Source organism: Nestor notabilis, unplaced genomic scaffold, assembly GCF_000696875.1.
Source record: "Nestor notabilis isolate BGI_N333 unplaced genomic scaffold, ASM69687v1 scaffold11461, whole genome shotgun sequence".
NCBI classification, from domain to species: domain Eukaryota; kingdom Metazoa; phylum Chordata; class Aves; order Psittaciformes; family Psittacidae; genus Nestor; species Nestor notabilis.
Window position 1 is genome coordinate 8387 of NW_009914261.1, and position 10128 is coordinate 18514.

Below are 10128 nucleotides of genomic sequence, written 5' to 3' on the forward strand. Positions count from 1 at the left end.
CCCAGAGAAGCGGTGGCTGCCCCATCCCTGGCAGTGTTCAAGGCCAGGCTGGACACAGGGGCTTGGAGCAATCTGCTCTAGTGGAAGGTGTCCTTGCCCGTGGCAGGGGTTGGAACTGGATGATCTTAATGTCCTTTCCAACCCAAACCAGTCTGGGATTTTGTTTCCTCCTGGGAGGAGCCTGAAAGGTAGAAAGAACCACTCATCAGGGGTTGCTGGGACCTGCTGCCCTGGCAAATGAGCTCCTGGCCACTGAGGTGTATGCCTGTCTTCTTTACCAAGTCAGAAACATCACAAAAATGCTGCTTCCTGGTCTCAGGAATGTCCCATCTCCCTGGCGTACACTGGGGGATGCTCTGGGGCTTTCTGCAGTGAGGAAGAAATGAGGTTGCTCACAGGAAAGGGCTGTAATTTGTAGCTTCAGTGGATGATTTAGAGGAGGGAGGTTGTTAGTTTGTCATCATCATGATCTGTTTGTGCCAAACACTCAGCACAAAGAATTCCAGGGGTTATATAAACTCTGACTAACCAGGAAATACTGTCCCTTCCACCTTTAAAGCCTGCCTCTGAAGGAGCAAAGGCACCCTCTTCCCAATAAGGGTCTTCAAGGGGGTTTTAAGTCTGTTCTTCTGCATCAGTACCAGCATCATTATCTATTTGTAGGATTTTACATCTCACGATCATCTTGGAAGAACCTGCCTTGACTGGATTAAACTCGTGATGGAAAGACATCATTTTGGGCTGGTTTAATTCACCCTAGCTGGTGGTGAAGCCAGGGCATGGGAACAGCATCTCATCTGGCTGGTCTCCACTCAGAATTGCTTGTTAACAATTAGGGAAACTGGCACAAATCCATGGCTGTATCCGTGTCCAGGAGCTGTGTGTGGAGCTGGGGTTGTGAGGAGCACCCAGCATTCTCCCTCCATTAGATGTCCATCAGAAGCAAATTAAACCCCATGAACGTGTGTAGTTGGGCAATGCATCCTTGCAGGCAGGCTCCCTGCTCTGTGCAGCACAAATCACACATTTCCTGTTGGCACAGTCATTGCCATGGGGGTGTTTTTGCAGCCACACAGTGCTGCCAGAGCACAGGAGACAAGCGATCATGCTGAGCCCTTTATTGGGGGGTATAATTTGCAATCCCTGTGTGTTGTATAGGGTCTGGTTAATGTAGCTGTGTTCACACTGCTCACTTTTCCATTCCCAGGGTGCTGTCCGAGTTCAGCAAAGCCAAGCCAAGCCAGGAAGCCCCGGAGGGACAGCCGGTCCCCAGCGTGCTGGGCTGCTCCCCACTGCCACCTGCCTGCCCCACAGCCATGTCACCCACCCTCCTGGCACTGCCCCATGGAGTTCACCAGCAGCTACCCCCCACCACGGACAGTCCAGGCTCTGCTGGGATGGGTGATGTGGTGACCACTGGTGATGGAGGTGGAGATGGAGCGCAGGCAGCCAGTGTTCCAGCCACACGGCGTGGTAGGCCCAGCAGAGAAGAGCCAGGCGGGAGCAGCACAGGCAGCAGCAGTGAGGCAAACCAGGCAGTCTGCAGCCCAACAGCCGAATACCTCCTTTCCCCACTGCTGGGTTGTCCGGTAGGTGTTACAGCTCACTTGCTATCCATCTCCTTGGTTTTATGCTTCCTGAGCAGTAGATGGAATCATAGAATCCCACACTGGTTTGTGTTAAAGGGACCTTAAAGCTCATCCAGTTCCAACCCCCTGCCATGGACAAGGTCATCTTCCACACAGCTTCTCTCCTCCAGGCTGAACAGCCCCAGTGTTCTCAGCCTGTCTTCATACAGGGGGTGCTCCAGACCCTGATCATCCTTTTGGCCTCCTCTGGACTTGCTCCAACAGCTCCATGCCCTTACACTGGGGACCCCAGCACTGCACACAGTGCTGCAGGTGGGGTCTCATGAAAGCATATATGTAATGGAAAAATAGAAGAGAGATAATGGAAAAGGAAAATAAAACTGGTGAGAGATTCTGAGGAAGCACTGGTCTCTCCAACTCTTCCCAGAGCAGGATGGCATTCCCTGGTGCTTAGCCTAGCAGGAACAGCAGCGGATTTCCCCTCTTGCTGCTGAGGAGTTGATCCACTTGCTTTTGCTTTTAGGAAACTCTTTGAACAGCCCCATCCTCTGTCTCATTTGTTACTGACTTTTCCATCCTGGTTCCCATTGTTTCCATCCTGGTTCCCATCATTTCCATCCTGTTGAGGTTAGGATATACTTCATACCTCCCCCCCACCCCAAAATGGTTTCTCTTTTTGGTCTCTGCTCCTTTCAGCTGCCTCCCAGTTATCCCATTTCCGCTGCTTCCTCATGGCACTGGGCCAGTTTGACCTAATCTATGTATAACATACGGTGTCAACAGGAAATTCCCCCCTGCTTCCGCATGACTCACGGGGCAACCTGCATTCCTGGTCTGGGAGCTGCAGCACAAGCCACCCGTGCTCCTCACTGCAGGGACGTGGCAGCTTTTCTGTTCTCATTTAGTTTGTTATTAAGAATACAGGACTCTTCGAGAGTAGCTGAGAGGATGTTCCTGGTGGGATGCAGCCCTGGAAGGGATGTGCTGAGTCTAAGGAAGCTCTTCCTTTTTACTGGAACACTGAGCTGGGTTGTGTTTTGCTCCTGGTGTTTGTTCAGGAGCAAAAACCTTGTCCCGGAACTATTGAATGGTTTGGGTCGGAAGGAACCTTAAAGATCATCTAGTTGCAGCCCTCACTTTGTTCTTGTAGCCATAAAAACTCCTGGAGAAGTTACAGCCATGTCTCCTTTCAGCTTAACCAAGCTTTCTTCTGCTTGTGGGTCTCATCCCTTGCTGCGCAGAAACAACGGTTTCCTCTACCTTCTCTGTCCTACTTTTTGCCTGTTCTGGTCGGACCTGGTGTTCATAGCATTAGTTTGTAAGCTGTAGGTCTCTATTTCGCCATGGACATCATCCCTGTACTTGTCCCATCTCTATTCTTCCTGGATCGAGGATGGCACCACCACACCAGCGAACTCAGACCCTTCATGGGAGAGCTGATTTTTCACCATACTTCATGGACCAAATATCCTGTATGTGGTGCCTGCAGGGAAGGTGCTCTCCCTCTGATGATCATCCCTCCTCGATGGTTTTAGGGGGAGGGAACTGAGCAGTTTTGGACTTTTATAATCCCAACAGTATGTGATGCCAGTATTTGCCAGCTGCCGGTACAGTTCCAAGGAAGGGTCACTTTGGGGGGGATGTTTGAGGGGCACAGGACGTTTGATAAGTTGGATGATTAATTTGTGGGAGTTGTTTTTAAATAGAAAAGGAAGAGCTGGATCTCAGAAGATGATTTCTACAGACCTTCCCCAGGAGAAAGCAGTGAAACCACAGCCAACACCAACAGCTTTGGCCCGGAGGGGGCTGGTGAGGGCCCTGCCCCAGGACTCATCAGTGCTCTTGACTTGGAACGGCTCTCGGTGCCGTCCTCGGAGAGTGGGAAGCCCAAAGCATCATCTGAACGGGAGCAAAAGGGCTTCAGCGTGGTGCACCGCAGGCAGATGGGTATGTGCTGCCCCCACCTTGTGGGCTTTCATGGAGCCTCTGCACCATGGGGCAGTGCTGGGGGTGGGGGGTGAGGGGCTGTTTGGGAAGCACCTGTTTGCTGCTGAGCTGATGGCAGCAGTAGGGTCATAGAATCATGGAATCAACCAGGTTGGAAAAGACCTTTAAGACCATCAAGTCCAACCGTTCCCCAGCACTGCCAAGGCCACCACTAACCCAGGGCACTGAGGCCTTGTCTACACGGTTTGGGAACACTTCCAGGGACAGTGACTCAAGCACTGCCCTGGGAAGCCTGTTCCAATCCCTGAGCACCCTTTGGGAAAGGAATTGTTCCTAATCTCCAGTCTAAACCTGCCCTGGTCCAGCTTGAAGGCATTTCCTCGTGTCCCAGTAACAGCTACAGAACACAGTGGGAGCAGCTTCACTTGGTCTTAATGAGCCCACGATGGCTCTGGTGGGGAGCATTTAGGAGGAGAGGAGGAGGTACAGTGGATGCTTCTGTCCCCATTGTCTCTATCCACCCTGCAGGACACATTTCCTTTTTGCCATCCCATGTGTTCTCAGCCTCAAAACTCAAATACAGGTAGATGATGGAGGCCAAGGTCTTGTAAACTCCTGTCCCATCCCACCATCCACCAGGATCAGCTCTCAAAGCTGTGATGCCTCTGGTTGCTCACTGCAAGCAGCCTCCTGGCTTTTCCCATTTCACTGGCTTCCCCTTTACTGATTAATCTGAGAAATCTGCTTTTGCCTCAGGGCTTTCCAACCCCTTCCGAGGGCTTCTGAAGCTGGGCACCCTGGAGCGGAGAGGAGCCATGGGGATATGGAAGGAGTTTTCCTGCGAGCTGTCACCACTGGAGCTCCGGCTCCTCCTGGACCACGAGGACCGTATCTGTGTCGAGAGCTACTCCCTGCTGCGGTGCGAGGCGCTGGCGCTGACGCACTCGGACGGGCGGTTTGAGCTGGTGTTCCTGGGGAAGAAGCTCTACCTCCGAGCTCCTTCTCGAGACGAGGCCGAGGACTGGTTGGACAGGATCCGCGAGGCGCTGCACAAGTGCCGGCCTCAGCTGGAGGAGGAGCAATGGGAGACACTGGAGTATCCAGAAGATGCTGGTGAAGGCCAGCCCGTGCAGAGCGACTCCACTGCTCTTCTCCAGTACAGTGACGTGCCTGCAGACAGCTTTGACTGGACCCCAGCCCATGAACCAGAGCTAGATGCAATAAAAGAGGCTGTTCTGTACGTGGACGTAGACAAAACCTGGGTCCCTTTTATTTTTTCCCTGTCTCTAGAAACTTTAAAGTGCTTTAAAGTCAGGAACAGTGACAAAATTTTGAGCAACAGTTATGGCATAGAGACCATCCAGGACATCCTGCCAGACACAAGCCTTGGAGGACCTGCCTTCTTCAAGGTAATCACCTCCAAAGCTGTCCTGAAGCTGCAGGCTGAGAATGCAGAAGAAGCAGCCTCGTGGAGGGAGCTGGTCCGAGCAGTGCTCATGTCCTACCTGGAGAGTGCAGAGGAGGCTCTGACGCTGGGTGGCAGCTTGGACGGGCACTCCCAAGTTGTCCTGAAGAACATCGTGAAGGAAAACGGCTTCTTGTTGCAATACCTGGTGGCCATCCCCATGGAGAAGGGCCTGGACTCTCAGAGCTTCATCTGTGCAGGTATATGTTGGGTTGTCCAAAAACCCAGCTCCATCTTCATAAAACCATAGAATGGTTTGTGTTGGAAGGGACCTTAAAGCTCAGTCAGTTCCAATCCCCTGCCATGGGCAAGGGCACTTTCCACTGGACCAGGTTGCTCCAAGCCTCGTCCAGCCTGGCCTTGGGATGAACAGCCACAGCTTCTCAGGGATGATGTTGAGTTCATTTAGTTTAACAAGGTGACATCAAATTAGGAATGCCCTTGGCCATGCCAGCCCATCGCAGGCCAGCTGCTGGTTCCCCATCTAAACCCCAGGTAGCACCAGAGCCCCATGTCCCCACTCAGTGGCACATCTGGGGGTCTGGGTGCTCAGGGTGGGTTCCCAAAAGCTGCATCCCTATTCCACCCCAGCACAGATCTAATGGGGCTGCTGCTGGGCTCCTGTTTAAGATGCTTATGGTATAGCCAGTGGAGGTCTTGGCTTGAAAGCAACCTTAGGTGGACCAAGAGGCCCAGGACTCTCCAACCCGTGGGGAAAGTGCACTCAAGAACAAATGCTGTTTTTCCAGTAAGGCAGCACAGGAGTGAACATTGCAATGGGTGTGACGAGCTGGTTTGGCAAAACATTCCTTTAATCTCCCACTAACCCCTCCCAGCACCCGGGTGATGCTCGGTTCACGGGACACCACTCACTGACCTCCCTGGGAGGTACCATTTGTTCTTTACCTTGGGAAGTTAATTAAACTTCAGGTCTCTCTCCTGCATCAATGGTATTTCTTGTACCCTCCAGCAGGTGTTTTGTTTCCTCTTAATTTCTCTTCTTTTTTTATATATATATTTTTTTTCCACTGCATTTAGTTTTACCTTCCCCTCCAGGCTCTGTCGTGCATCTTCTACCTACCAACAGATGGAAGCAGCAAGCTGGAAAGACAAATTCCCAGCTTTTATGTGTAGGTTTTTTTGGGGGTCTCTGCCTGCCCAGCTTTCTCCTTCCAGCCTGGTGCAGGTTTCCTTCCATGGCATTGCTTAAGAAGCATTAAAAGCCTTCAGAGAGCAAGCCCTGACCTCCATGATTTTTGGGAGGAAGCAGTCCAGCTACCCCAAAGTGCAAAGGATGGGGTGGATTCCTCCTGACTTACCCACTCCAATAACAAAGGTTGTTTTTTGTTGTTTAATCCATCCTGACCTCATCCCTGGCAGACCTGGGTTTGGTACCCTGTGGTGTGACAGCAGGAAAGAAGAGGGTTGAATGAAGGCAAAATAGGACAAAGCTACTGGTGGAGGGGATGGGGCAGGCAGGTAGGGTATTGGATCTTCCCTAAAGCACTGGGATATTTCCTTTTCCTTAAAGGAAAAGCACTGGGATATTCACTTTTCCTAATTAAAAAAAAAAAAAAAAAAAGTCAAACAATTGAACCACTTAAAGGATAAAAGTGGATTTAGGGATAGTCCAGACTCTTTTTTAATGGAGAGGAAGTGAAGTGGGTCTCTTGCATCATTGTGATCACAGGGAAGGGCTTGGGCACCTCTCACTGAAGTGTTTTAGCAGATCTCCAACCCTTCCAAATGCTTTCTTGTTCCATTCCCTCCTCCCAAAAGTTTCTCCCCCCATCCTGGCAGTGATGGGAACAGGCTCCTGGGACAGCACAGGTCCCCTCTCATCGCCTGCTCCCTGCTCCCTGCAGGCTGCTCCAGGCAGATCGGCTTCTCCTTCGCCAAGCCCAAACTCTGCGCCTTCTCTGGTCTCTACTACTGTGACAGTTGCCACCGGGATGATGAGACAGTGATTCCCTCACGCCTCATCCACAACTGGGACCTGGCAAAGCGAGGGGTGAGTCTGGGCTCGGTCAGCGCACGGAGCAGGGAAATGCTCCTGCATCTGCCTACACTTCCTGAAGGTCCATCTAAACATTTCCGCCATCAGCAGACGTGGACATGTCCACCTTAGACCTTCCCCCGAGCCTGTTGGGCTGCTTCTGGGTGCATGCCCACCTTTTGCCTCTCTCTGTCCCAGGTTTGCCAGCAGGCTTTCAAGTTCCTCAGCCAGATCCGTAACCAGCCACTGATCGACCTGAAGTTGGTCAACGAGAGCCTCTACGACCACGTGGAGAGGATGGGACGGATCCTCCGGAGCAGGGAGCAGCTGAAGCTGCTGGGGGATTATCTCATCATGTGCCGCAGCGGGGCCCTGAAGGAGCTGAGCAAGCGGTGAGGTGCCTCTCCGGGTGATATTCCTCCTGTATCCCCTTCTTTGCACCCCGATGGTGCCCCTCATCTCTCACTGTTGCAGCAGGGAGCGATGCTGCCAAGGCATGGGCTGGATTTTAGCTCCGTGTCGCCTGTTCTAAGGAATTCTCCATCTGTTGGCACATGTGACTCAGGAAACACCTTCCTGAGCGAGCTGCTTCTGGTTGGACAGGAAACACCTGGGAAAACAGATGAGAGATTGATTTTCTTTTCTTTTTACCCCCTTTGAAATGCTCTCACACGATTTCCAGTAGCAGGATTTGGGATGTGGGGCATGATGTGAACATCTGTGGTGATGTTCTTCAAGAGTCTGCATCATCCAGGCTCCTCCTTGCTCCAGAGCTGTTGGAGATGTGGTGGAAACCATCTACCACCTTCCTCTCTTCTTTTCTTTTGCAGGCTTGATCACAGGCACTACCTCTTAGAGTATCCCCACAAATACAGCATCGCTGACCTGAGGCAGGTGAGAGCTTTGTGTGGTCACAGGGGTTTTGCTGGTGAAAAATCCCAGGTTTTGTCCATGGAGATGCTGTGTTGAGTGTGGTGCTTCTTCAGCTCTGAGAGCTACAGTGATGACACAGGATGAATTGTTTCACCTCTGTTTAAGCCAACATTGCTGCTAGCGCCGCTCCAAACAAACCTGTGTCTGCTGCAAATAATGTTGGAGGTGACTGGGAGGTGGGTTTTGCACTGATTCCCAGCTTGTGGGTGCTGCTCTCAGCCCTCTCCGGGGTCCCATTGCAACGCAGGCACAGGGGGTGTGGGTTGTTTCTGGAGTTTGTCTTCATGTGGCAGCACAAAGAATGGATGTGACATGGGGTTTGTGCAGTGCAAACCCAGCAGGAGGCACTGCATGAGTGCCTGAGCTGTCTCTGCTCTGCAGATAGCTGATGGTGTCTTTGAGACCTTCCTGCAGTCTCTGCTCCAGTTCGCTTCCCACCACGTCTACAACTGCGACCTGTGCACCCAGCGCGGCTTCATCTGCCAGATCTGCAACAGCAGCGACATCATCTTCCCCTTTGAATTTGACACTACCACCAGGTCAGTGACATCTCCATCACCCCCTCACCCCCACTGCGAGGCCACCCGAGCTTGTGGCCTGCCTGTTCCCAGGAGCCTGGACCATCCCTGGGTCCCTTTTGGGGACACATAACCTTGGGCTGGCCTAGAAATAGCTCTCAGCTGGTTGTGCATCCTCGTGAGATGGGGCAGCCACAGCTTCTCTGGGCACCCTGTGCCAGCGCCTCAGCACCCTAACAGGGAAGAGCTTCTGCCTCAGAGCTCATCTCAGTCTCCCCTCTGGCAGGTTAACCCCCCCCTGCCTGCAGTGGGGTTCAGTCGCTGAGCAGATGTTGGGATTGGGTGGGGAGGGGTTTATGCCACCGTCAGAGTTTTTCTAAAGAAATAATACCAAACCCTTCCAGCCCAGGAGCCTGATCCATCGTTACGTGGAGAGAGACACTCAGTGGTTATTTGGGAATGAGTGTAATCCTGACAGAGAAGTTTTACTCTCTGCATGGTCTTGCTTTGCCTGGCAGTAACATCCAAAAGCTGCAGAAGATACCAACAGGACCAGGATCCTCAGGCACCCCATGCATTATGTGGTTGCAAATATTCCCAGGGTGGCTGAGCAGGATTGTATCGTGCTTGTTATCAAGGACATCCCCATGGGAACAGTTTTCCCTTAGGAAAGGGTCACAGGGGCTCTGGCAGGAGCAGCTCCACTTGCAGCCAGCCTCTGTCCCACTAAGGCTCTGCTTGATCTGTTGTTGATCTCTTTGCTCCTGGAGGAGGAGGTTGGGCAGCAGGAAAGCAGCTCAACCAACATCCTCACCAAGCTCAACCCGGCTTCCTGCCCCTCTGCCTGCCCGGGGCACAGCCCGCTGTGGGGTCACGCTGTCACCCGCTGCAGGATGCGCCTGAAACACCTCCTGACAATAAACCTTCTGCTCCCAGCAGCAGCCACCACTTCCTGCAGCCCCTACACTGGCAGGAGGAGGCAGGAGATGCTGCTCACTCAGGAGCACGTGGGGTAAAACCCACCCCTTGGCTTTGCATGTCCCCCCAACACGGCTGCTAATCCAGGAGCCACAGGAAAAGATATTCCACTGGGAAAATGTGTGGTGCCAGGCAGCACCCTCATAGAATCACAGACACAGACTGCTTTGGGTTGAAGGAACCTTAAAGCTGATCCACTTCAAACCCCCTGCCATGGGGGCACGCTCCGCTCTCCGCTCATGCCTTTGGGAAAGCAAGGTATGCAGCAGTATTCTGGTTGGACCTTGGGTAACATGGTCTCTCAGGGGTTTGGTGTCTCACCCATGCACCGTTGCTCTTGTGCGGTCCCTGCTCCAAAAGCAAACTGCAAACCTCGCTCAGCATCTCCTCTTTGATGTGCAGCACCCGCAGTGCTGGCGGCTCCCCACAGTGCTGCTTCCGGGCTCAGCTTTTGCTCTCAGCTTGCAAGAGGAGGATCTGTAGCTTGAGGAGTTGCTGCTACTGCCAGCAAAGTTCATCCTGAGCTGGAGCTGGCTCCTGCCAGCGCTCTTTGCTCAGTGAGTGCTTGGTGAAAACAGATGGGGAAGTGAGAAGTTCCTGAGCAGGATTTGAGCTGTGCCCGCAGAGTGTGAGCAGCAGGTCATGGAGGGGATTCTTCTCCTCTGCTGCACTCTGGGGCGGCCCCCTACAACCCTGGTCTCG

General features: G+C 52.7%; 1 protein-coding gene across 1 annotated transcript in view; it reads left to right on the forward strand.

The window, feature by feature from the left end:
- The window catches only part of PLEKHM1 (pleckstrin homology domain containing, family M (with RUN domain) member 1), a 15234-nt gene that overhangs the window by 4404 nt on the left and 702 nt on the right, over nucleotides 1–10128 (forward strand). The window contains exons 4-10 of the mRNA XM_010023569.1: nucleotides 1208–1589; nucleotides 3296–3536; nucleotides 4293–5201; nucleotides 6867–7012; nucleotides 7196–7389; nucleotides 7828–7891; nucleotides 8312–8469. Of these exons, the coding sequence (XP_010021871.1) occupies nucleotides 1208–1589; nucleotides 3296–3536; nucleotides 4293–5201; nucleotides 6867–7012; nucleotides 7196–7389; nucleotides 7828–7891; nucleotides 8312–8469 (2094 nt within the window). The remainder of the gene's footprint in view (nucleotides 1–1207; nucleotides 1590–3295; nucleotides 3537–4292; nucleotides 5202–6866; nucleotides 7013–7195; nucleotides 7390–7827; nucleotides 7892–8311; nucleotides 8470–10128) is intronic.